General features: G+C 47.5%; 1 protein-coding gene across 1 annotated transcript; it reads left to right on the forward strand.

The window, feature by feature from the left end:
- The first annotated feature begins 2,679 nt into the window (after nt 1-2,679).
- Nucleotides 2,680-21,419, forward strand: UBAP1L (ubiquitin associated protein 1 like). The gene is made up of 5 exons (XM_043921049.1): nt 2,680-2,940; nt 8,900-9,562; nt 12,392-12,598; nt 18,870-18,971; nt 20,139-21,419. The coding sequence occupies exons 1-5, from the start codon at nt 2,821-2,823 to the stop codon at nt 20,271-20,273; spliced, it is 1,227 nt and encodes a 408-aa protein (XP_043776984.1). The 5' UTR covers nt 2,680-2,820; the 3' UTR covers nt 20,274-21,419.
- Nucleotides 21,420-26,067: the final 4,648 nt, after the last annotated feature.

A 26,067-nucleotide genomic window follows, 5' to 3' on the forward strand; every position in this document is an offset into this window, starting at 1 on the left:
GCTCATTGGACACACAGTTCACACTTGCATCTCAACGAACTGTGGTCCTTCCCCATAGCTAAAAATTCTAACGATGGCCAAAAATGTAAACAATAAATCTGAGACTGCCAAAACTTCCTCACTTTCTTGTGTCCCCTGCTAAGGCTGCTAAGTCACTTCAGTCATGTCCGACTATCTGCCACCCCATAGACGGCAGCCCACCAGGCTCCCCCGTCCCTGGGATTCTCCAGGCAAGAATACTGGAGTGGGTTGCCATTTCCTTCTCCAATGCATGAAAGTGAAAAGTGAAAGGGAAGTTGCTCAGTCGTGTCCAACTCTTAGCGACCCCGTGGACTGCAGCCTACCAGGCTCCTCCGTCCATGGGATTTTCCAGGCAAGAGTACTAGAGTGGGTTGCCATTGCCTTCTCCGTCATGTGTCCCCTACAACTCCTTATATCTCAAAGGTCCCCTGTAGGAAGGGTTGATGGGGTAGATTACTTAGTGATCACACTGGAAGTGTCTGATCCTATAGTATGAAGACTCACTCCCAATATGCTGGGAGACTGTCCCCCAACATGGGGTGCAGAAGCCTTAGAGCCTTCCGTACAGTAAGACAATGATAAGAGAGGGCAGACAGCAGAAATGAGGGAATTAAAGGATTTGCCCATCTGGCCTCCTTTGACCTCTATGCCCTCAGATTATCCACTCTACCTCTTCACAGGATGTTCTCCTGTGTGTATGGGGATGACCCCAGTGACCCCGAACAGCAGGACTTTGAAACCATCCTGATAGGGATGATGTTGTATTGATCCAGAGGTACTCCCTGGTAAACCCTGATTGTTTACAAAATGCCTGTGGTCAGGAGTCTAGATTTAAGTGTATATTATAGGCAGTCATGAAATTGAATTCTGTATGAATGAATTTTGCTTTTTTTTTTTTTAATGCAACTGCATTTAATGTGGTCCAAAATATGTAAAAAAACAAATCCCTGGCTGTTGTATTGTTAAACTGATACTGCACTTGATCTTAACCAAATGGTTCAGTGGCTATGTTTGAATTTTAAATTTTTAGATTTCAGCTTAGCAGATATTATTGACTAATATTAATTGACTTTCTCATCAACAGTGCATGATAGTTCCAGATGTTCTACATCATCAACACTTGATATTGTCAGGTTTTTAAAAATTTTAACTCTTCCTCTGTGTGTGTGTAGTGATATCTCATTGTTTCGTTTTGGAGTTCCCTGATGGCTAATGAGGTTAAATAACTTACATGTTTATTGGCTATTTTGATGTCCTCTTTTGTGAAGTACCTGTTAAAAATCTTGCCTATTTTGGGATCTTTTTCTTATTGATTTGTAGAAATTTTTTTATTTTGGATATGAGTCCTTTGTCAGATATGTGTAGTACAAATATCGTTTTCCTCTATGTGATTTGCTTTTTCACTCTCTTAACGGAATGTTGTGATGAGTGGAAGTTCTTAACTTTAATGTAACCCAATTTATCAGTATTTCCTTTATGATTAGTCTTTTTTTGTAACATTTTACAAAATGTTTGCCTTTTCTAAGATCATAAATATATTCTCCTATTTTATCTTCAAGTTTTTTTCTTAACCATTCACATTGAGGTTTACAGCCTACCTGAAATTGATTTTTGCTTATGTTATGAGGTAGAGGTCAAGATTTTTTTGGAAAATATCCAGTTGATCCAGAACCATTTCTTAAAAAGACCTTCATTTTTCTCCTGCTCTGAAGGGCCAATTTTGTCATAAATCAAGGATCTGTATATGTGTGGATCTGCTTCTAGATCATATTTTCTATTCTGTTGGTCTCTTTGCAAATTCTCAATGTCACACTGTATTAACTGTTTTACAACATAACATACTCTTCCTTTGGATTTTCTACATATAAATATGTCATCTAGAAATAATGGTAGTTTTCTTTCTTTCCAATCCTTATACTTTTTTTTACCCCCTCTCTTTTTGCACAGGCTAGTACCTCCAGGGCAGTGTTGAATAGAAGAGATGAAGGGGACATCTTTATTTCATTTCCAATATTGGGGAAATCTTGTAATATTTCACCATTAAGTGGGATGTTTGTTTTAGATGTTTTAGAGACATTCTTTGTTAGGTTAATGAAATTCCCTTCTATTCTTAAGTTGCCAAATAGAGTTTGTTTACTGTTTCTTAAAATCATGAATGGATATTGATTTTATCAAGTGCTTTTTCTGCATCATAATTATACACTTTTAAATTTTTATCCTATTGATATTTATCTTTATTCCCACTGATTAATTTTAGGATGTTAGACCTGTCTCTCATTCCTGAAATTAAAGTCAACCTGGAAGTGTTGTATTTTTTCTATCCATAATTATTTTTGGTAAGATTTTTGCATTTATGTTCATGAAATGTCTGCCTCTGATTTTCTTGTCAGGTTTGGTTTTAAGGTGACGCTGAAATCAAAACAAGTTAGGACATATTCCTTTTTTTTTCCTTCTTTTTCGGAAGAGTTGTAATTTGCTAGCTCTTTTTCACCATTGGGGTGAATACTCTTGATGAAATCCTTTAGAACTAGTGTTGTAGACCATGTTTTGGGAAACAGTGGTCTAGAGAGCAAGACTTAAACATGAAAAAATCAATTGCTGTCAGTTTGAAGGCTCTTTGTTTTATTCACTTTTCCTCCCTTATGCAGCACAAGTCACTTCACCTTTCCCTTCCTGGCTGTGTGGGGCTCAGCCAAGTCACCACACAGGAGAACAGTGAGCCATCTGAGGCCTGAGCCTGGTCCTCAGGGACTTGCTCTTTCCAGCCCTGCTCAGCCATCTCCACACTCCTCTGACAGAATGAATGCCCTGGATGATGTCCCCTTCAAGGTGCCCAAGGGCTTTGTGATAGACACAGAGCCCCTGCCTGGGCCAGATCTCAGTGTTCCAGACTGCAGGGAACTTCTGCTGGGTTCTATGGTAAGTGCCTCTCTCTGTCTGTCTTCTCATCGCTGGGTCTGTGGGTCTGATGCTGAGCCTCACGAGGCCCCTTGTTCCTTGATTTTAAATGGCAGCCACTCCTGTTCTGATATATTCTAGGAAGTGTGAAAACAACCCAAGAGGAAAAGATATTCCATGAAGAAGTCTGGAGACTTGGTCATGGGGCTATTTAGTGCATCTCAAGTTTAGAAAAACCAGAAGGTTGCTTATATGGAGTTACTGAGAGTCCTAGCAAGGATATTCCAATTCCAATTCCTCTCTTTTCTATCAGCCTACTGCCGAGTCTAAAATTCCACTGTTAGAATCACTCCACTGGGCTAAGATGCTATCTTGAGATTAAAATGCAGACAGTTACACAGGACACATTAGAATGGATTACTATTCCACAGACCCAAAGTACACCTATCCATGGGGCACCTTTGAGGCACCCCTCACCCCTTGGTTCACACACTGGGGTATGCCCTCAATGTATATGGTGATATCACATACCCTCAGGATAAACACAATTATTTAACTTCCAAGTGAGTCAAATTTATTTGAAGACTTAGGAGGAAACCTATTGCATTTGTATTATAACACAGATATATAATGAGGTAGAAAGCAAAATTCACATGAATTCTAAAAAATGAAAGAGAAGGATTGCAAACAGCTGTGGAGCTGGTGGTGGATCTTTTAGGACTGAGTCCTCGGGATCTTGTGTGCTCATTCAGCACTGTCTGCGGGCTACTTGATAGGAAAATTTGAGGATCTAGTTCAGCTCACACTCACTTTGTCACTTTGTACATGAGGAACCTGAGGCTCAGAGAAGCGAAATGATCTGTCCAAAGATAGTGGCAATGGTGGGACTAATTCCCAGGTCCTGGGCTTCCCTGTGGTCCGGTGGTTAAGAATCTGCCTTGCAATGCAAGGGACACTGGTTGGATCCCTGGTCCAGGAAGAGCCCATATACCATGGGGCAACTAAGCCTGTGATCCACAATTACTGAGCCCATGTGCAGCAACTACTGAAGTGCGTGCCCTTGAGAGCCTGTGCTCTGCAACAAGAGAAGCCATCTGCACACCACAAGTAGAGAGTAGCCCCACTTGCTGCAACTAGAGAAACCCTGCTCATAGCAATGAAGACCCAGCACAGCCAAAAATAAATAAATATGTCAATTTTTAAAAGTAAGAAATAAAACCCAGATCTTGATTCTAGATCACTTCATGATAGCTCAGAGAAGGATTGGAAAGTGAGAGACATCAGACACATAATGTTCGAGGGCAAAAAAATACAGGGTTTTGGGAAGTTAGGTGCAGAGAAACCAGTCTAAGAAGGAGAGGCCTGGAGAGGGTCAGGTAGAGAGGCTTGAGTAGCTTGGAGGCACAGGAGCAGGAGACTTCATCTGCAGCCCCTGGAGTTGCACTTAAGTTCCTCAGGACCCAGAAGTGAAAGAAGCTTCGTAAAGCCCCGAGCACAGCGTTCAGGGGCCCCATTCTGTGCGGCAGAGCGCTTGCTTCCCCCAGAGAACCTGTGCTGTGGGCCCTCACTCTGGCAGTAGGGCCTGTATTGCTGGGAAAAGCAAATTGCTTTACCAAGCTCCAGTGGAGGTAGACGGACTAGCATAACTATTCCCGCTCTGCTAAGCCGGGAGGAGGCTATTCTGGAAGTTACTTCTCCTAGAGGCAGAAATAGGTACCCTTCTGCCAAGTCTATGTCTTGTGTCCCAGCCCACGTCTTGGCCCTGGCCCTGCCTCCTGTTCTCAGGGTGGGCACTCCACACCCACTCATCTCCCTTGAGCCTATTTCCCTTCCTGAGTCTCCATTTCTTTTACTGCTGTGGCCAGCTATCAAATAGAGAAGCATGGGACTCCACGTATGATTTGTAGCCTCTCCTGGTTAGTCTTCCAAGTTTACTGGGCTATATTCCCAGTGTTTGGAACTTGAAACACATTTCCCTATAGCAACAATGTTATAGATAGTGGTTAGATTACCAGATGAATCTGTAGCGGCCTAAAAAAGAAAAATAAATAAATAAAATAAATTAAGATAAAAAAATACCTTCCATTCGTTGAGCACCTGCCATGTACCAGGGCCAGGCTACGTGCTCTTCATACGTTCACTCTTCTCTCTCATTCTTATGACCCTTGTAGCAGGCGGGTGTTCCTTCCCCACGGCACAGGAAACCACAGTTCCCACCCTTGTGACCAGCAGGGCTGTGTGGCTGTGAGTGGCACAGGATTCCAACATGAGCGTGTCAGTCCCCAAAGCCCACGTCCACCTCCTGCACCAACTGCTTTCCTGAGAAGCCTCGGCAAGTCTGTGTTTCGTTGTTTCATCATAGTCTTCCTTTAATTAGAGTTGATTTCCCTTTTGTCAGTTAAATTTTTTAGAAAGAATATATATATATATATATATATGTATAGAGCAAGGGTCAACAAACATTTTCTGTAAAGGGCCAGATAGTAAAAACTAGCAATCACTCAACACTACTATTGTAGGGAGAAAGGGCCATGGACATGACAGAAAGGAGTGAGTGAGCACGGCTGTGTTCCAATAACACTTTATTTAAAAAACAAGGTGGGAGGTCAGTTTGACTCCCAGGCAGTTTGCCTGTCCTAAGAGATTGAAAAGCCTCCCACTGACACTTCCTTATCTGTCCTGTCCCCACCTGCCCTGGTAACTTCTGTTACTTGTATTTTAAACTGTGTTCTTCTGGAGAGTCTTATGTGTGTACATACAAGCAAACACTGCTGTTTGCTCCTTTTTCACACCAAAGGTAGCATTTTCTATACATTATTCTTCTTGATTTTTTTTCAAGACTTTGAAAACTTTCAGGATTTGAAGACTTTCCATGTCAATACAGAGAATGCTTCTTCGGTACTGCATGGTATTGTGTTATATGGATATATTGTACTTTACTGAATGAATCACCTCTTGATGGACACCTAAGTTCTTCCCAGTCTTTTGTCATTACAAGCAATGATGCAGGGAAAGACTACATGCAGACGTCCTTTGGAATTAAATCATATTGCCAAATTGCCCTCCATAAGGGTTATACTGTTTTACATCCAACCAGCACCCTACAAGGGCTTCCCAGGTGGCGCTGCTAGTGGTTAAGAATCCACCTGCCAATGCAGGAGACATAAGAGATGCAGGTTCGATCCCTGGGTCGGGAAGATCCCCTGGAGATCTTGCATGGCAACCTACTCCAGTATTCTTGCCTGGAGAATCCCATCGACAGAGGAGCCTGGTGGGCTGTGGCCCAGAGGGTCACAAAGAGTTAGACACAACTGAAGTGACTTTAGCATGCACAGCATTCTACAGTGGGCTTATACCTCAGCTGCAGTCCTCAACAAAGAAGTCATCAGATGTTGCATCTTTGCTGAGGGATAGGCAAATGGTATCTCAGTATAGTTTTATTTTCTTTTCTCTTGTTGTGAGTGAGATTGAGCAGCTTTTCATGTGTTTAAGAGCCATCTGTAGTTCCTTTTCTGTGGACTGTTCATATCTTTTGTTCATTTCCCTGTTGGGCTGTTGGTCTTTTCTTATCTATTTCTAGGCACTCCTAAGTCTGAGTTATCAGTGCTGTTTTCCCACTAGTTTGTTATTTGCCTTTGACCTTGCTTGTGGGGTGTATTTGCCATGCAGATTTTCACATGTGCATGTGTGTACTTTCACAGCTTCTCAATTTCAATTCAGAGTGAGAAATGTTTTCCCTACTTGAGATTATAAAGGATTTCTCTCCTCTTTTTTTTCTTTTTTTTTTTCTCTCCTCTTTTCTGCTTGTACTTTTATAATTTCATTTCAAACAACTGAATCTTTGATCCTTTTGGAATTTCCCCTTGTGTATGATGTGAGAATGGGTCCAACTCTATTTTCTTTCTGCTGACTAACACCATTTATTGACCAGTCCCTCTTTTTTCCCATTGCTTGAGATGCCACCTTATTATCTACTAAAGTCCCATAGATAATGTCCATTTCTGGACCTTCTGTTCTTTACCTTTAGGCTATCTGTGCAGTACCTTAGCTTTAATTATCGAGGTTTTAGAATACATATTAGCAGCTGGTAGGGCCAGTCCCCTTTATTTCTCTTTTTGTCACAGAGGTTTTTAGGCTATTCTTTTTGTTGGGTGTGTCGGGGCGGGTGGCGGGGGCGCTGTGCTGGGTCTTCGTTGCTGTACAGGTTTTTCTCTAGTTGCAGTGTCAGGCTGCTCATTGCAGTGGCTTCTCTTGTTGCAGAGCACGGGCTCTAGAGCGTGCAAGCTTCAGTAGTTGTGGCCTGTGGGCTCAGTAGTTGTGGTACACAGGCTTAGTTGCTCCAGGGCATGTGGGATCTTCCTCGACCAGGAATCGAACCCATGTCTCCTGCATTGGCAGGTGGATTCTTTACCACTGAATCACCGTGGAAGCCCTTGGCTATTATTTGTTTATTTTTCATATGAACTTTAGAATCATCTTGCTTAGGTTCCACAGATCACAAGTGCTGGTGTTTTTATTGGGTCTTTGGATCATTTTATCCGCTAAGTTCCACTGTCTGTTTCATTACCTCTCAGTCTCTTTCCCTCCATGATGGTTTCCTCAGCTCTGAAGTGGTCTTTTCACTTCCTCTGTCCCTCCCAACCCACTCATTTTCCTCCAGTCTCTTTTTATAACCATTTATTCTGCACACTCTTACAAATATCCCCTCGGAGCCAGAACTGCCCTGGGCCCCAAGAACAGAGAGAAATAAGATACACTCCCTGACCTCAGTCGGGGAACCACACTTAGAACAGCTACGTTCTGTTCCTCTCCCCAGCTTAGGGTCATGTCAGGAGTGGAGTGAGGGGAGAGGCAGTTCCTGTCTGCCTTTCTGTCTCCCACACCCTCACGCCCCACCCCCCCACCACTCCCCCAGGCTTACCTGGCCATCATAGAGCACTGAAGTTGCCTTTTAAGAATATTTATATTTTTTAATGAAGTTTTATATTTCCAGTTCTTAATTTTAATAGTAGTTAATGGGAATATTTTATTTTTGCTTCACATAAACTCTCAATTTAGATTATTTATGTGGGCTCCACATTTATTTTTTAGGTGGCTTGATCAGTCAGATGGACAGGAATCCCAGCTCATCTGCTCACCACTGATCTGACCTCAAGCAAACTAAATTTCCTGGGCCTCCTTCTGATAATCTGGAAATGGGAATCACATTAGGACAATTAAGTAGAGTTCAGGAGAAAAAAACAATGAACGATTTTTACATTTCCTGGGCCCCTGGAAGGCAGCAAAAGGGATGGGGGCAAGTACTACTCTATGCAGAGGTTTGTGTGTCTGGGCTGGCCTTCAACGCCAGCTGCTCAGTGGCAAATGGTGCTAAACTCAAGGGAAAGCTTCTTGGTGAAGGACAAGTTTTGTTGAAATTAAAAAAAAATTTTTTTGGCTGCACTGGGTCTTTGTTGGGTCGTGTGTGGGCTCTCTAGTGGTGCAGGCTCTGCAGCCTGCGGGCTCAGTAGTTGCGGGTGCCCTGGCTTCTCTAGTTGTGGTGAACAGGCTGAGTTGCCCCCACTGGTATGTGGGATCCTATTTCTCCCATCGGGGATCCAATCCTCATCCCCTGCATTGGAAGGCAGATTCTCAACCACTGGACCACCAGAGAAGTCCCCTGGAGAAATTGTTTAGGCCACTGTTGTTCAATTATATGCTGAATGGCAAAGGGACTTGGACTTTGATTCTATTAACCTATTCCTCACATTGTCCTGTCTACAGAGTTTGCTATTAAATTGTTATTGACAGTCATTCACTCCAATGCTAGCTAAAACCGAGGGTGAGGGTGGCCTGCGATGATTGCCTGGGGCTTAGAATCAGAAGCTGTCTAGGCCTGGACAGTCTGTGGCTGAACAGGTTCCCCGGGGGCCAGGAGGTAGGGGTGCGCCCCCAGACCCTGGTTTGCCTGGCGGAGCCTCCCCTGGCGTTGTTTCCGCAGCACGACTTCAGCCTGGAGAGAAGGACACTCTTCTGGGTGGAGGCTGTCATCCGGGGACCTTGTCCAGTTCAATGCGATGCTCCGGGGGCAGCTTCCGCCCCTCCCGCCTGGCTCTTGCTGGCTAGCCCCGAGCAAGGGCTGGAACCCGTGCCTGCTGCAGTTGAAGATCCGGAGGCCGGATCCCAGGAGCAGCCTGAGGAGGAGAAGGAGGAAGAGGAGGACCAGGATGAGGAAGCAGCCTCTGCCATGGAGGAAGAGCCGGAGCCCTGCAGCCCCCAGCCCAGCTCCGCGGCGAGCCCCCGCCTGGGCCAACACCGGTGCTCGCTGGACGTGCTGCGCGGCGTGAGGTCGGAGCTGGCTGGGGCCAGGCGGCGGCTCTCCGAGGGCCGGCTCGCCTCCCACCCCCGCAGCCTCCTGCACCGCCTCCGCCACCGAGCTCTGAGCCTCTGCCCCGGCCCCGCGCCACCCCAGGGCCCAGCGCCTCCACCCCGCAGTGCTCCCACGCAGTCCCCGCCGTCCCCTGTCCCCAAGGCCTCGCTCCCCAGCGCCCGCACGCCGCCCTTGGGCCCCAAGCCGTCGCTCCCCAGCACCCCCGAGCTGCCCCCGCGGCCCTCCACGGCCGGCGCCATGCCTCCGCTGCGGAGCCACAAGCCCACAGTTGCGGTAAGGAACCTGCCCCCTTGGCCAAGGCCACAACTCAGCAGCGAGGCCCCCACATCGGGGTCCCCTGCCTGCTTGGACACTCCTCCCTACCACCTCTCACCTGGCCCTGTACCACGCTGTCCTTCCTGCAGCCCTATGCCTAGAATATTCCCTGCTTCGAGTTCCCCTTCCTTGCTTCTCGCTGTGTTTCCTTCTTTGCTTCTGTTAGGGCACCTGTTAGGATAATTGTAATTACTCAGTATCTGTCTCTTCCAATGGAGTAAGACTTCTCTTAGGGCAGTGATTGGATTGCATTTGTCTCCAGAGCACCCAGAGCACACTTGGCCCATAGGGGGAGCTCAGTGAATGTCGGTTGAATCAGTGAATGTGGCTCAGATCTAGGGCTTGCCACTGTTCAAGGATTGGGTGAGCTGGAGGTTCAATCAAGGAATATTCACAGCGCAGTTACTTCATGCAAGAAACTGGATTGGAAGAGACAATGTCAAAAGCATGCTAGGAGTTTGGCGAGGAAGTGTGAGACAGGGCAGCACTGCCCAGGGGGAGGGATCAGGCACCGAGGAGGAGGTGAGGGCCGCTGCAGGCTGGGGCAGCGTCGGGACAAAGGATGTGCACCAAGAACTGGGAGCAGATGCGAACGTAGAGTGAAACCGGTAAAGCTTAAGCTTCAGGCTTAGCTCCTCCCAAGGCTTTGAGCATGTGTGCTCAGTTGCTCAGTCCGGTCTTTCTTTGGGACCCCCCTGGACTGTAGCTGGGGGCCTCCCAGGTGGCGCTAGTGGTAAAGAACACGTCAGAGGTGTAAGAGACATGGATTCTATCCCTGGTTTGGGAAGATCCCCTGGAGGAGGGCATAGCAACCCACTCCAGTATTCTTGCCTGGAGAATCCCATGCACAGAGGAGCCTGGTGGGCTACAGTTCATAGAGTGCAAAGAGTTGGACACCACTTAGCATGCATGCGTTCACGGACTGCAGCCTGCCAGTCTCCTCTGTCCATGGGTTTAATCCCGACAGGAATATTGGAGTGGGTTGCCGTTTCCTCCTCCAGGGGATCTTCCTGACCCAAGGATCAAATTTGAGTCTCCAGCGGCTCCTGAATTGGCAGGAGCATTCTTTACCACTGAGCCACCTGGAAGCCCTTCCAAGGATTTGTGCACAGTTTTATGCATATGTTTATGCTCCTGTGTCTTTTTCCTTTAAGTAGTCTACATTGTATAAGTGTCAGACTCCATAAAATCTAGGTCTGGAACAGATGTGTTAGGTTAGGTTAGTAGCAGGAGGTGACATTTAGGCACAGCTTTCTGCCCCTGAGCAACTCCACAGTCAGGCCAGGAGAGGCAACAGAATAAGACCAAGGTGAAATTAAGTCCAAAAGACAGACTCAAAGTCTGGCTTTTCCCTCTCAATGCTGTGTGAGCTTAGGCAAGTCACTGAACTGCTCTGAGCCATCCCTTCTCTACCTCTAAAGCAACCCTGCACACAGTTATTTAGAACAAAAAGAGAAGAGGTTATTTATATACAATATATATACTATATATAGCAGTATATATGTTTATACAGTACAGGCCACACCCACATCACGGGCTAGATGCTGATGCTAGGAGGGCTGTTCCCTGATCCCAGTTAAATTTAACTCTAGCAACAACCCTGTAGTGGGGTGGGGGAAAGATGGGGGCAGATGGGACAGGTATTCTGTAGAGGAGGAAACTGGGGCAGAGAGCACCTAAGAATCATTTTCAAGGTCACAAGGGTAGACTCAAATCCTAAGACTTGCATGGTTTTCACTCTAGGAATAAAGAGTAGACCCTAAGGTGAGGTCATGGCAGGGAAACCGCTGAGCAGATGAGGATGTGTAGGGAATTCACATGTCACAGGCACTCTGCTCCTGGAGCCAGGGCAGCATCTAGGCTGCCCTGCCAGAGGAGGGGACAGGGTTAACAAAATGCTTCTTCATGGGGAACGGGCTAGGGATGATGCCAGCCAAACCTATTGAAATGCCTTCAAGCCACCCTCCTTAGTCCAGGGTCTCTGTGGGTTTCCCCAGCACCACAGCTGTTCCCAGTTCCTATCCTGCTCCTTGCCCTAGCCAAGCCCCAGTCCAACCAGACTCAAGAAGGAAGTTCTGGCTAGGAAGCTCAGTCCTGTTACACCGCTCCCTAAGGTATGGGGTCGAGAACCCTGCGTTGATTCTGAGTAGGGTACAGGTCCCAAAAGTGTGTTATTTGCCAGGTCATTTGCCAGCTTCTCTGAACCTTGACTTCAGTAGCTATAAAATAGAATTAGCCTATCGTATTTCTCTTGCAGGCTTGTTCTAAGCAATAAATATTATCATCTACTGGCAGTTTCTGTATGCCAAACCCTTTGCTAGCCACTTTCCCACCTTGTCTTATTTAAGCCTTGTAACAACCCTGTGAGGTATCTGGTATGATCGCATCCATTTTACACATGAATAAACTGGCTTCCCTGGTGGCTTAGTGGTAAGGAATCCACCTGCAATGCAGGAGACTCAGGTTCGATCCCTGGGTTAGGAAGATCCCTTAGAGAAGTAAATGGCAACCCGCTCCAGTATTCTTGCCTGGGAAATCGCATGGACAGAGGAGGGAAATCACATGGACAGTCTATGGGGTCTCAAAGAGTTGGACACGACTGAGCAACTAAACAACAGACTGAGTAGACAGTAGAAAGCTGGGATTTGAACCCAGGTCTGCAGGACTCCAAGATCCTCACAATATTAGCCCCTGGTGCTCTGTAGCGAAGGCGCCCTTAAAAACGTCTTGCCCAGCCAGGAGTCACCTCCGGTGAGAACTGACGCTTCCAGCTTGTCTGTGTTTCAGTCCCTCAGCCCGCACACCTGCCTGCCGCCTCCCGGACAGGTGGCCCAGCCTTGTGCAGCCCACAGACCGCACCCTGATTCTGCCGACTTGCTGTCTGCCCTGAGCCAGGAGGAGCAGGACCTCATCGGGCCGGTGGTCGCCCTGGGGTACCCCCTGCACAGGGCTATCGTGGCTCTGCAGAAGACGGGGCGGCAGAGCCTGAGCCAGGTGAGTGGGGGCCCGGAGCTGGGGGCTGTGGAGCTGCAGTCGGGTCAGGGGCCACCTTGTTTTTATCTTCAACTTGAAGCTATTTTGTGTTTGTCTTTGGAGGTAGGATTTCAGCTTCGAATTAATTATTGGGGGTTGTGATCAAGTTTCTAGATCCTAAGGCTACCATCTCCATGGGAGTTTAGCAACACTCCCCATGCCTACTTGGGGAGCCTCAATATTCTACTCCTGTCCAAGTCTCTGCCCCAAAAGTAGGATTGAAGCTTTGGGCAGTCACAAATCTTTCCAGAGCTGCCCAATAGCACTTTCTGCGAAAGGAGAGATGTTTTATTCCTGTGTTGTCCAATATAGGAACCACTAGCTATATGTGGTTACTTGAATGTGGCTAGTATGACTGAGAATTGTTATTAATTATAATTAAATGAAATTAAAAGTTAAATACACATACAGCTACCATATTGGATGGCACAGCTCTGACCACTTCCCTCAACAGTTAATCCAATACCCATATCTATCTCTCTCTCTTTCCATATACCCATCCATCAATCTAGTCATAAGTATTTTCTGGACACTTCCGTGGTGTTTAGATGCAGCTAGCAGCTATGGGGAAACCAGTATTGTGGATTGGGTGCCCAGGAAGCAGACTCCAGTGGGATTTGGCATACAGAGATTTATTAAGGAGACCCTTGGCAACAACTTCTGGGGAAGGGAAAGGACAGAAGCAGGGATGGGTAGAGGGAGAGGTTGAGCTTTATAGACCTGGTGACAACCAACCCCATAGCTCTGAAGCATATATGGCCCTTTGGAGTTGTCATAATTGGGGATGAGATGGTCAGGCCTTCATACCTCTGCCTTAATGAGTCACCAGATAGAGAAAGAGGGTGACTTGAGAGACGTGATCTCTGCAGCTCAGGCAGCCCCTGGAGGGACAGATAGCTGATAGTTTCTACCACCTCTACCACCATCTGCAGTAAGACCTCCAAGGAAGGTGTATCTGGAAGGGGTATCTTAGAGTCTACCACACCAGGTTCCATTTTAAGGACTCCACTCTTATTGGGAGAAGAGCGGATACCAGTAATAACAAGGGTAGGTAGCACCCCAAGCTGCTCTAATATTTGGGAGCAAGTCTTGACACCCCCATACAAGCTAAGAATATGAGAACACCTGCAGGAGAGTGAGAACCCCTGAACTGCCAAAAGAGAGGTGCTGGTGAGAAGATGCCTGGGAGCAAGAAGGAACAGGAATGATTTGGGGGTGTTTCAGTTATCTATTGCTGTGTAACAGTCACCCCAACACTTAGTGGCTTAATAGTACAACCGTGTGTTTGCTCATGAGTCTCTGGGTTGGCAGTGTGGGTGGAGTCAGCAAGGAAGTTCTTTTGCTGGTCTCACCTAGGGTCTCTCATGGAGCTACAGTTTGGTGACCCAGCTAGAGCTGAATAGTCTAGGATGACCTTGATCCCAATCCAGTGGTTGGTGAAACTTGTCAACTAGGCCACATAGCTCCAGCAAGCTAGCCCATGTGTTCCCAAGAGTACAGGAGTGGAAGATGCAAAGTCTCTTGAGGTTGAAATTATAGTCACTTCTGCCTTATACTGTTGGCCAAAGCATGTCATAGACCAGATCAGATTAAAAGGGTAGAAAAATAGACTCTACCTCTTGATGGGAAAAGCTGCGAAGAGTATATGACTGTTCTTAATCTACCATGGGGAGGTTTCAGTAATTGAGAAAGGCTTCATGAAGGTATAAAGCCTTGAGCTGGACTTTAAGGATGGATAAGACCTGAATTTGAAGAAATGAGAAGGATGATCTTCCAGGCAGGAGGAATAGTATCAGCTGAGAGGTAGAGGCAGGAAGGACTTGGGAGGACCTGATCCAACAGTCTCACTGAATATATGATGCGGGCTGGTGGGAGATAGGACAGGAAGGGGAATAGAGGGAAGATTAAGGGTTCCTTGAAGACTGGCCTGAGAGTTTTCTCAAAGATCCCACAGCAGAAGGGAGGCATGAAAGGACTGTGAGCAGGGGCAGGAGGTGGGCATTGAATATCATCATCTGAATCCCTTCCCCCCACCTGAATGTTGCATCCCTTTTTGCATTGTTTTCTACGCACCAGGGTTATTTGTGGTTGGAAAGCTGAGCCACAGGTATTGAATGGGACATATTTCTTTCTCCTGTCTGCCCCACCACCATCGGTGGACTTGGAGACCCTCTCCCTGGTCACTGATTGTGGCCATATGTTGAGTCCCTGATCTGGAGCTGCCTGCTCCTGGGTGAGGGAGCAACAGAGGGAGAGTGGCTCAAACAGGCGCCAGATCAGGGTGTGCTGCTGCAGGTTGAGGAGGTGGAAGGCACGGGGTCCTCTTCCCCACCCACTCCTGCTCCCGCTCCACTCGGTTCATCAGTCCTAGAGGAAAGGGTTCAACGTGGTAACCCCCACATATGGTGGCTAGCATGGTGGAGGAGATGGCGGGGTGCTGCTAATATTTACTGAGCACCTTTGTGCCAGCGCCTCAATCTGGAGTATTCGTTTAGGTCTTCTCATTTCTGCAAGGTCGCTTTTACTGTTTCCACTTCGCAGATGAGGAAACTGAGGTCAGAGAGGTTCACATAATTAGTCAGTGGTGGCACCAGGGTGGATGCCGGGCTGGTGTGGTTCTGAATTTTGTTACACTGTGCTTTTCTCTCATTTTCTGTGTGAAAATCTTCTAGGGCAGCACCTTAGGTTGATCTGAGATTTAAGAGTAGATTTAAAGTTGCCTCCACCCTCAGCTGCTGCTGCAAAGCCAGGACCTTGGCCAAGAAGCAGACCAGCAGTGCCGTGAGGGGCCAGGCCCATGGTGGGGACTCTGACATGCCTCCCCAACCCCTCCAGACCCTGTGACAAGGCTGAGGTCTTAGGTCATCGCTGTGGGGATCTGAAGATTAGCTGGGGGCAGCACAGGTCATTGGCCTCCCTTTGGGTGTGCTGGAAGGATCTCACTGCATCAGGAACATTGTGTTTCCAGACATAGACTGACCACTTGCCTGGTGGGCCTTCTCCCAGTGAGCGTTCAGGGGCTAGGCTCTAAGGGGTGGGCCTGAGGGCCATTGGATGACTTCATCTTGATCTCCCCGACCACGTTCTCTCTGTTCTGTGAAGTTCCACCTTTAACTGGACGTCTCTTTTGGGTTCACAGCCCTTCTCCCCATGAAAGACAAGTACTACAACAATTCGTCTTTGGTCAGAGATGAACAGCAGATGGTTCAGGAGGGTGGGCATCAGGTGATGGAGACAGGGCACTTGGGAAAACCAGGGAGAGAGGAAGAAATACAAAACCTGAGCTTTGTCCATCACTCCTTCCTTCCTGCCCCAGGGTCAATGTGCCCGCTGACCGCCTGCAGGACAGGCATGGGTGGCACTTCTGAGGGCCCATAGGCCAGACCCCGGCTTACCCTTAGACTCTAGGCACATCGTGGCCCCTCTCTGAGCCGCATTTCCCCCATTCACAGAATGGAGGAGAACATGTTTTATGATCAGTGACTGCTGGGGGTCCCACCCTGGGGTCTGAAGGTGACATCCTCACCCACCCTGGGGCCTGAGCTAGGCCCAGTTACGGACCAAGCAGGAGAGTCCTTACAAATGCAGATTCTGGAAACCTACTCTGCAGGATCAGTAGATCTGGAGTGGGCCAGGGGCCTATCATTTTAAAAGATCTGCAGATGGTTCTGATACGCAGCCTGGCTTGGGTCTACTGGGTTGGACTTAGTCAGAGACCCTTAACCTTGGCTGCACATAAGAATCACCTGGAGAGGTGTAAAAATCCCAGTGCCAGGCTCCCCCCTACCAGCCCTACCAGTCCTATCAGGGCCTCTGGACGTGACCGTCATCAGCAGGGTTGGGCAGTGATACTGAGACACCAGTGTTTTGTTGCTATTGTTTTGTTAACTTTTTATTCTGTATTGGAATATAGCTGATTAACCATGTTATGATAGTTTCAGGTGGATAGCAAAGGGACTCAGTCATACATATCCACGTATCCATTCTCCCACCTAATCCCCTCCCATCCAGGCTGCCACCTAACATTGAGCAGAATTCCATGTGCTATTCAGTAGGTTTTTGTTGGTTATCCGTTTTAAATATATCAGTATGTACATGACCATCCCAAACTCCCTAACTATTCCTTCCTCCATGCTTCTGCCCCTCTAGTAATCATAAGTGCATACTCTAAGACTGTGAGTCTGTTTTGTGAGTAAGTTCATTTGTATCATCTTTTTTTTAGATTTCACATATAAGGGATGTCATAGGATATTTCTCCTTCTCTCTCTAAGTTACTTCACTGTATGACAATCTCTAGTTCCATCCATGGTGCTGCAAATGGCATTATTTCATTCTTTTTAATGGCTGAGTAATATTCTATTATATATGTGTACCACATCTTTTTTATCCATTGCTCTGTCAATGGACATTTAGGTTGCTTTCATGTCTTGGCTATTGTAAACAGTGCTGCAATGAACACTGGGGGGCATGTATCCTCTTGGACCATGTTTTTCTCTGGATATATGCCCAGGAATGGGATTGCAGGGTCATATGGTAGCTCTATTTTTAGTTTTTTAAGGAATCTCCATACTGTTCTCCATAGTGTCTCTACCAATTTACATTCCCACCAACAATGTAGGAGGGTTACCTTCTCCACACCCTCTCCAGAATTTATTGTTGAGGCACCATAGTTTTAAAGCTTCCAGGTAGCTACAGTCAGCACTGAGGCTGAGAACTTTTGCTGTAGATGAACAGACCTTCGGAAACTCTGTCTACTTGCAAGCCAGCTCAAAGTTCCTCTTCTAGCGACAGGACCCATGGACAAGGCACTAGTGGGCCAAGAAGTCAGGTGATCTGGGCCCTAGTCCTGGGACTCTGGTCCGCCCTGCCTGAACCTCAGTTCCCCCAACTGTGCAAGGAGAGCTGAGTTGGTTGGTTTTCAAAATGTGCCCAGTGCAAGGGTGCTGGGGTGAGGGCCCTGGACTCTGGACTCCCTCTACTTCTAGCCCCCAGTTCTCCCAGAGTAACTGTAATGTCCCCCTGTTACTGTTGAAGCCCCCTGGTGCTTGGACAGTTCAGAGGCTAGAACAGTTTGAAAGTCATTAGTCTACGTGGTCTGTTTTATGCTTTGTCCTGAAGGTCTGCAGAAATTCGACTTGCTTTTTTCCTCCACTCGTACCCATACTTTAATCATCTGAAGCCTTCATTTGGCACCAATTCCCTGTAAATCCTACTTTGATTTGCCTGGCGCTCGTGTTTTCTTGTATCTGGTTTATCTCCCCCAAGGAGCTATGAGCTCCCGGAAGGTAGTTCTTAATTTAGTTTATAAACACAGCTTACATTTATTGAGCTCCTTCTGCCTGCCTACTGTGCTGGATGCTGGGACACAGTGGTGTCCTCCTGTGGGACAAAAGCTTGGTGGATGAGAAAGCTGAGGAAGATAGTAGGCAGTTACAGAGCTGTAGGTGTGGGGAAGCCTTGAGTGCTGTGGGAATACCTGATGGAGATGGAGGTGGGACTGGGGCTAGGGAGAGGCTACCCAGGGCCGAGGAGTGAGGCTGGCCTTGGCCTTGGAGCCGGATAGGCAGGAGTCTGGGGGTGCTGAGAGAAGCAGCCAAGGCTGCTGACAGAGCGAGCAGGTCTTTGAACGTGGGGTTGGAAGGCAGAACTTTATCTTGAGGGTGAAAGCAGCCGCTGGTGAATAAGCAGGGAGTGGCCGGAAGAGGTGCTTAGCCCTGTGGGCCCTTGGCTGTCCCCTCCCCTTCCCGCCTTGGTGCAACACTCTGGGGTGGGGCCCGTGGAGTCCTGGATCGCACAGATATTACGTGTGTGGAGCGGGGGTGGGGGTGCACAGGGGTGGGTGGACAAGGAGGCACCCTCACACAGGTGAGTGCTCACCGGGGAGGGTGGGCAGGCTGGGTGGATGGTGGGTAGACACCCGCGTTTGAGGCCTGGCCTGTTCCCCACCTAGGTTCTGGGAACACCTTGACCCACCCCGACAGCTCTCTTCCTGGACTCCAGCCCCCAGCTTGGACAGTTGGTGAGGCTTTGCGGTCCACCTGTCCCCAGGGAGGCCTCTGACCCTCTTCTGTTGCCTCCTGGAGCTCTGGGAACATGTTGTGTATGGCTGGTTGCCCGGTCAGCCTGGTCCTGAGCTTAGCCCTCCTGAGGCCCTTGGGTACCTCCTCCACCGCACCTGCTGCCCTGCTCATTCCTCTTACTGTCCTTCCCTCTGTGCCCCTTTCCTGCCCAGTTTCTCAGCTACCTTAGCGCCTGTGACCGGCTGCTGCGACAGGGCTACGAGGAGGGCCTGGTGGATGAGGCCATGGAGATGTTCCAGTTCTCGGAGAGCCAGGTCAGCAGAGCCTCCTGCCTGGGCCCCCGGCGAGGGGACAGCGAGGGGAGGGGTGGGTTACCCATGCAGGCCTGGAGTGCAGGGGCCAACCAGCATCAGAGGCAGCCTGGGGGTCTCAGGAGACAGCCTACTTGCTAAAACCCGGGGAGAAGGAGAGATGAGCCTAGGGAGATGAGACGTGGAGAAGGCAAGAGGACCCAAGGGGAAGGGGTGGGGAGGAAACAGGAAGCAGAGCTCTGTGCCAAGTCGCTTCAGCTGTGTCCAACTCTGTGCGACCCCATGGACTGTAGCCCACCAGGCTCCTCTGTCCATGGGATTCTGCAGGCAAGAATGCTGGAGTGGATTGCCATGCACTCCTCCAGGGGATCTTCCCAACCCAGGGCTTGAACCTGCATCTCTTACATCTCTTGCATTGGCAGGCGGGTTCTTTACCACTAACACCACCTGGGCAGAGCTTTATAGCTGAATCAACACAGCAAATATTGACTGGCTCCTCTTTGTCGGACACCCAGACAGGAGCCAGGCAGGTAGCACGATGATGCTTGAACTCTCTTCAGGGAGTTTGCCACCTACCTGGAAACCCAGAAGGCTTGAGGTTGTGGCCCCAGTTAGGGGGACATTCTGAGAGCCCAGTGAGTGTGACCTGTCCACAGTTGGCAGATGGCCAAGGCAGAGCAGACTTCCCGGAGACTGGGAGGGATGGTGGGGTGGGAGGGATGCCGAGGGGCGCGGGGAGAGGCAGGGAAGTTTTGGGCAGTGGGGTCAGAGGAGGCAGGCAGAGGCTGTGTGTGTGAAGGTTTGGGCCCTGTGCAGAGGCCTGTGCTGTGCCTCCTGGGCACCAGGATGCAGCCTTCTCTTCCTGCCCCAGTGCAGGGCGCGGGCACAGGCGGTCAAGAGGGAGTGGGGGAGGGGGAGTGACGGCCAGACAGAGCCAGCAGCCAGGCTGGGGCCTCCTTCCTTGGCACAGGAAGCGAGGTTTGAGCCCACGTCGCCTCATGTCATTGAGATACAGGAAAACCATAGGTGCTGGCCAGGATCAGGCTCACGTGGCCTGTGGGGTCACGGCTTTCTGGGGGTATGTAGAGTGGGTACTTGGGAGGAGACTGCCCAGGCCAGAGGCCCAGCCTCCCAGAGCCCCCCATGCCCTCTCCGCCTCCTCTTCCTCAGGCGGGGGAGTTCCTGCGCCTCTCGGAGCAGTTCAGCGACATGGGCTTCCAGCAGGACCGCATCAAGGAAGTGCTACTGGTCCATGGCAACCGCCGCGAGCAAGCGCTGGAGGAGCTGGTGGCCTGTGCCCAGTGACCTCCAGGGCACCCGGCAGTGTCTGTGCATCCTGGTCCTGACCCGGACCTGGCGATCCACCCTGACTGTATCGTGAAGATTCCATGAGAGTAACAAAGCAGTGTATGCTTGTGAAAATGCACACAACACCAAGGGTGGGGGTAGATACTGTGGAGGAGGCAGAACTTCACCTCTGAGGACTTCACAGGGGCTCTGTAACAAAAAGACAGGTTAACAAGAGAAAAACCAAAATGTGTTATTGCAGGTGGCAAGCATCGTGCCCAAGAAACTTCCATGAAAAGTAACTTAAGATAGCAATTTAGAACTCTGGCTGGGAAAGATACCCTGGAGAAGGGAAAGGCTACCTACTCCAGTATTCTGGCCAGGAGAATTCCATGGACTGTATAGTCCATGGGGTTGCAAACAGTTGGACACGACTAAGTGACTTTCACTTTATACAGCATTTACAACAAACAATACATTTGTGGAGAAATGACAGGACAAAGGAAAACAGTTTCAGGTTTCCAAGGATGGCAAACTGTAGGGAGGTAAATATATGAAGGGAACTAATGAAGTAAGATTTATTGGCAAGTTCCCTGGTGCACTGCTGGGCTGATAAGAATCTGTCTCCAGATTCTGCCTCAAGGCAGAAAAGAGGGGAAGGGAAGAGAGAACTTTTCTTGCATTTTCTGCTTAATTGCCTTTAGCTCAGTTATGTCAAGGGTTTCCCAGATGGCTCAGTGGTAAAGAATCCACCTGACAATGTAGAAGACGCAGGAGACACAGGTTCAATCCCTGGGTTGGGAAGACCTCCTGGAGAAGGAAATGGCAACCTGCTCCAGTATTCTTATCTGGAGAATTCCCTTGGACAGAGGAGACTGGTGGGCTATAGTCTGTGGGGCCACAAAGGGTTGGATGCGACTGAGCAGAATTATGTCAAAGAGGCATATTTTGGGATGACATTCCGATTTCCTTCAATATCAGAAGAAGCAGCTTAAAGAGGTGAAAGTGGCTCCTTGTGAGGAGGGCCAGATGAAGTGCATAGGCGACAAACTGCGTTTTTTCTTATAAGCCTTGTAAAATGATCTGTATTTGATTCTTTAAACTGTGGGCATTAGTAACTTTAAGAAAATTAAAACAAATAAATAATGTGTAGTTCTTTGGGTCCTGGTTTCTGGTCTTGGTGTGGAAAGGATATCTAACTATGGGTGAGAGAAACGAATTCTGATTTTGGTTCTGCTGATGACTGGCTCAAGGCCTCTTTGGGCTTAAGTTTCCCCAGGGAAAGGGGAGTGACTGGACCTGACTGCTATCCATAAGAGTGCCCTGGGGAGTTTGTTAAAATGTCCAAAGCCCCACTCCTGGATAATCTGATTCAGAAAGTCCAGTTTGGCAGCCCGCAGGAATCTGTTTTGTTTTTATAAGAAGCTCTCTGGAGATTCTTTCATTTTCCTTTTTATTTTTTAAATCACTGTTTTGGTTATATTGTTGACCCTCTTCATTCATTTTCCCCCTCTCCCATGCCCCACCTCTGGCAACCACTATCTGTTCTTTGTATCTGTGAGCTTGTTTTTGTTTAGTAGTCCACATATAAGAAAAATACAGATTTGTCTTTCTGTGTCTGATTTATTTCACTTAGTGTAGTGCCCTCAAGGCCCATCCATGTTGTCACAAATGGCAAGATCTCATTCTTTCTTATGGCCAATAGTATTCCGTTGTATACACACCAGAGTTTCTTTATCCATGCATCCGTCAAAAGACACTTATGTTGTTTCCATTATCTTGGTTGTTTCTAATAATATGGCAGCGAACCTTTGGGCTGCAGATACCTTTTCAATTTAGTGATTTCGTTTTCTTCAGATAATATCCAGAAGTGAAATTGTTGGCTCATATGGTAGCTCTATTTTTAATTTTTGGAGGAACCTCCACACTGTTTTCCAGTTTTCCATAATGGCTGCACGAATTTCCCTTCTCACAATGTGCGTGAGGGTTCCCTTTTCTCCATATCCTCACAAACACTTGTGATTTCTTGTCATTTTGATAATAATCATTCTGTTAGGTGTGAGACGGCATCTCACTGTGGTTTTGATTTACATTTCCCTAATAATTAATGATGTTTTCATGTGTATGTTGGCCTTCTGTATGTCTTCTTTGGGAAAAACTCTATTTAGATCTTCCCATTTTAAAATCATATTGTGTGGGTGGTTTTGTGGTTTTTTTTTTTTTGGCTGTTGACTTATATGAGTTCTTTTTCTAAAATTAATTTTTAATTTTTTATTATTTTTTGGCCATACCATGGGCCATGTGGGATCCAATCATACTCTCTGTGGTGAAAGCTCAGAGTCTTAACCACTGGACCACGAGGGAAGTCCCTGAATGAGTTCTTTATCTATTTTGGATATTAGCCCCTTATCAGATATGTGATTTGCAAATATTTTCTCTCATTATGTAGGTTGCCTTTTCACTCTGTTGATGGTTTCCTTTGCTGTACAGAGATTTTCATAATAGTTTGATGTAGTCCCACTTGCTTATTTTTGCTTTTGTTGCATTTGCTTTGGGTGTCAGATTAAAAAAGTCCTCTCCCAGACTGACGTCAAGGAGCCTTACTGCCTGTGTTTTCTTCTGGGAGTTTCATGGTTTCACATCTAACATTTAAGTCTTTAATTGCCTTGAGCTAATTTTTGTGTGTGCTATGAGGTAGTGGTGGGGTTTCATTCTTTTGCATACAGCTGCCCAGTTTTCACCCACTCCAGTGTTCTTGCCCTGAGAATCCCAGGGACGGGAGAGCCTGGTGGGCTGCCGTCTATGGGGTCACACGGGGTCGGACACGACTGAAGCGACTTAGCAGCAGCACCAGCAGCCCAGTTTTCACAGCACCATTCACTGAAGAGCTTTTGTTGTTCAGTGGCTCAGTCACGTCTGACTCTTTGTGACCCCATGGACTGAAGCATGCCAGGCTTCCCTGTCCTTCACCAACTCTCGGAGTTTGCTCAAACTCATGTCCATCGAATAGGTGATGCCATCCAACCATCTTGTCCTCTGTTGTTCCCTTCTCCTCCTACCCTCAATCTTTCCTAGCATCAGGGTATTTTCCAGTGAGTCGGTTCTTTGCATCAGGTGGCCAAAGTACTAGAGCTTCAGCTTCAGCATCAGTCCTTCCAATGAATATTCAGGACTGATTTCCTTAAGGATTGGATCTCCTTGCAGTCCAAGGGACTCTCAAGAGTCTTCTCCAACACCACAGTTCAAAAGCATCAATTCTTCAGTGCTCAGCCTTCTTTATAGTCCAACTCTCGGGCTTCCCTGGTGGTCCAGTGGTTAAGAATCTGCCTGCCAATGCAGAAGACATGGGTTCAATTCCTCGTTCAGGAAGATCCCACATGCCACCGAGCAACTAAGTAAGCCTCTGCATCACAACTACCGAGCCCATGCACCTCAACTACTGAAGCCAGTATGCCTAGAGTACATGTTTAACAAGAGAAGCCCTTGCCTGTGGCAACTAGAGAAAGCCTGTGTGCAGCAAGGAAGACCCAGCACAATCAAAAATAAATTAAATAAATAAATAAACCTTTATAGTCCAACTCTCACATCCTTACATGTCTACTGGAAAAACCATAGCTTTGACTAGACGGACCTTTGTTGGCAAAGTAATGTCTCTGCTTTTTAATATGCTGTTTAGGTTTGTCATAGCTTTTCTTGCAAGGAGCAAGCATCTTTTAATTTCATGACTGCAGTCATCATCTGTAGTGGTTTTGAAGCCCAAGAAAGTAAAGTCTCTCACTGTTTCCATTGTTTCCCCATCTATTTGCCATGAAGGGATGGGACCAGATGCCATGATCTTCGTTTTTTGAATGTTCATTTTAACCCAGCCTTTCACTCTTCTCTTTCACCTTCATCAAGAGGTTCTTTAGTTCCTCTTCGCTTTCTGCTATAAGAGTAGTGTCATAAGGGTGTCACTGAAGAGACTGACTGTCTTTTCCCCATTGTATATTCTTGGCTCCTTGATTGTAAATTAATTGACCACATATATGTGTGGGTTTATTTCCCGGCTCTCTAGTCTGTTTCATTGATCTGTGTGTCTGTTTTTATGTCAATATCTTGGGGGATTTTTAGTCAATGTAATGGGCCCATGGCCAGTGGGTCTGGCTTCTGCTTTCACAGTCTGTGATCCTATGTCAGTTTTCCCTCACTTGGGGATTGGGACCAGAGTTGTCTTTGGTCATCCCAGGCCTATCTTCTGGAGGTCCCCAGAGACTGAGGGGACAAATTGCTGGAGCTGCCCATGACAGGCAAGTAGGGGTCAGAGGACAGGACGCTGATGCCTCTGTCCTTCCTAGTTGCCCTGAGCACTGACCTGGAGCATTTAGTGCAGAACTGAAATCTCTCAGCCCCCTCCCCCCAACAAACAGGGCTGGACCTGGGGCTGAGGCCTGTGAAAAGACAAATAAAATCTTGTTTGAACATGCAGTGAGGACCTTAGCAGGCCTATACAGGCCTAAACAGAACCCGGGTCTTCTGAGGCCCATCCAGTCCCTGAGTACTTTCCACTAAGCCTCAAGTCCTGCCAAATTGAAATTACATTAAAAATATCCTTTGCCCTTAAAATTTTGCTTTAAATAACTTGCAGGCAACATAAAACTATTTGAGAAATCTGTTAGATGGCATAAAGTTAGTAAAAAAATATATAATTGCACTTGGAAAAGACAGGAAAATTAAAATTCAATTCTAAGATGCAGTGTTAAATCCAAAGTTATTTCTGTTTTGATTAAGGTAATCTGGCCTTAGTCTAGTCCTCTTGATTCAGTTCAGTTCAGTTCAGTCGCTCAGTCATGTCCGACTCTTTGCGACCCCATGAATCGCAGCATGCCAGGCCTCCCTGTCCATCACCAACTCCCAGAGTTTACTCAAACTCATGTCCATTGAGTCGGTGATGACATCCAGCCATCTCACCTTCTGTTGTCCCCTTCTCCTCCTGCCCCCAATCCCTCCCAGCATCAGGGTCTTTTCCAATGAGTCAACTCTTTGCATGAGGTGGCCAAAGTACTAGAGTTTCAGCTTCAGCATCAATTCTTCCAATGAACACCCAGGACTGATCTCCTTTAGGATGGACTGGTTAGATCTTCTTGCAGTCCAAGGGACTCTCAAGAGTCTTCTCCAACACCACAGTTCAAAAGCATCAATTTTTCGGTGCTCAGCTTTCTTCACAGTCCAACTCTCCCATCCATACATGACCACTGGAAAAACCATAGCCTTGACCAGATGGACTGTTGTTGGCAAAGTAATGCCTCTGCTTTTCAATATGCTGTCTAGGTTGGTCATAACTTTCCTTCCAAGGAGTAAGCGTCTTTTAATTTCATGGCTGCAATCACCATCTGCCGTGATTTTGGAGCCCCCCTAAAATAAAATCTGACACTGTTTCCACTGTTTCCCCATCTATTTCCCATGAAGTATCGGGGCCAGATGCCATGATCTTAGTTTTCTGAGTGTTGAGCTTTAAGCCAACTTTTTCACTCTCTCTTTCACTTTCATCAAGAGGCTTTTTAGTTCCTCTTCACTTTCTGCCCTTGATTAAAGGTGACCAGTTGGCCGGCCCCTCCCCCACATTGCAGTGCCTTCTCCTGTGTTACTCCCCCATCCTTCTCCCATCTGCCCCAAACCTTCCCATCTCTAGAAACTATGGTTTGATTACAAATGAAATGTCAATGGGCACATTGTTAGTTTACATTATTTTTTAGGAAGTAGAGTAGTATCACAGTTAAAGGCATGGGCTCTGAAGTCAAATTTGGGCTGAAACTACAGCCCTGTTACTAACTAG

The sequence above is a fragment of the Cervus elaphus genome, chromosome 12 (genome assembly GCF_910594005.1).
Source record: "Cervus elaphus chromosome 12, mCerEla1.1, whole genome shotgun sequence".
NCBI classification, from domain to species: domain Eukaryota; kingdom Metazoa; phylum Chordata; class Mammalia; order Artiodactyla; family Cervidae; genus Cervus; species Cervus elaphus.

What these genes read in the sequence shown, in the direction of transcription:
- UBAP1L (XM_043921049.1), top strand. Translation starts at nt 2,821, where the DNA reads ATGAATGCCCTGGATGATGTCCCCTTCAAGGTGCCCAAGGGCTTTGTG. An exon ending in GCCACAAGCCCACAGTTGCG is followed by an intron (nt 9,563 to 12,391) that starts GTAAGGAACCTG and finishes TCTGTGTTTCAG; the next exon opens with TCCCTCAGCCCGCACACCTG. An exon ending in TCCAGTTCTCGGAGAGCCAG is followed by an intron (nt 18,972 to 20,138) that starts GTCAGCAGAGCC and finishes CCTCTTCCTCAG; the next exon opens with GCGGGGGAGTTCCTGCGCCT.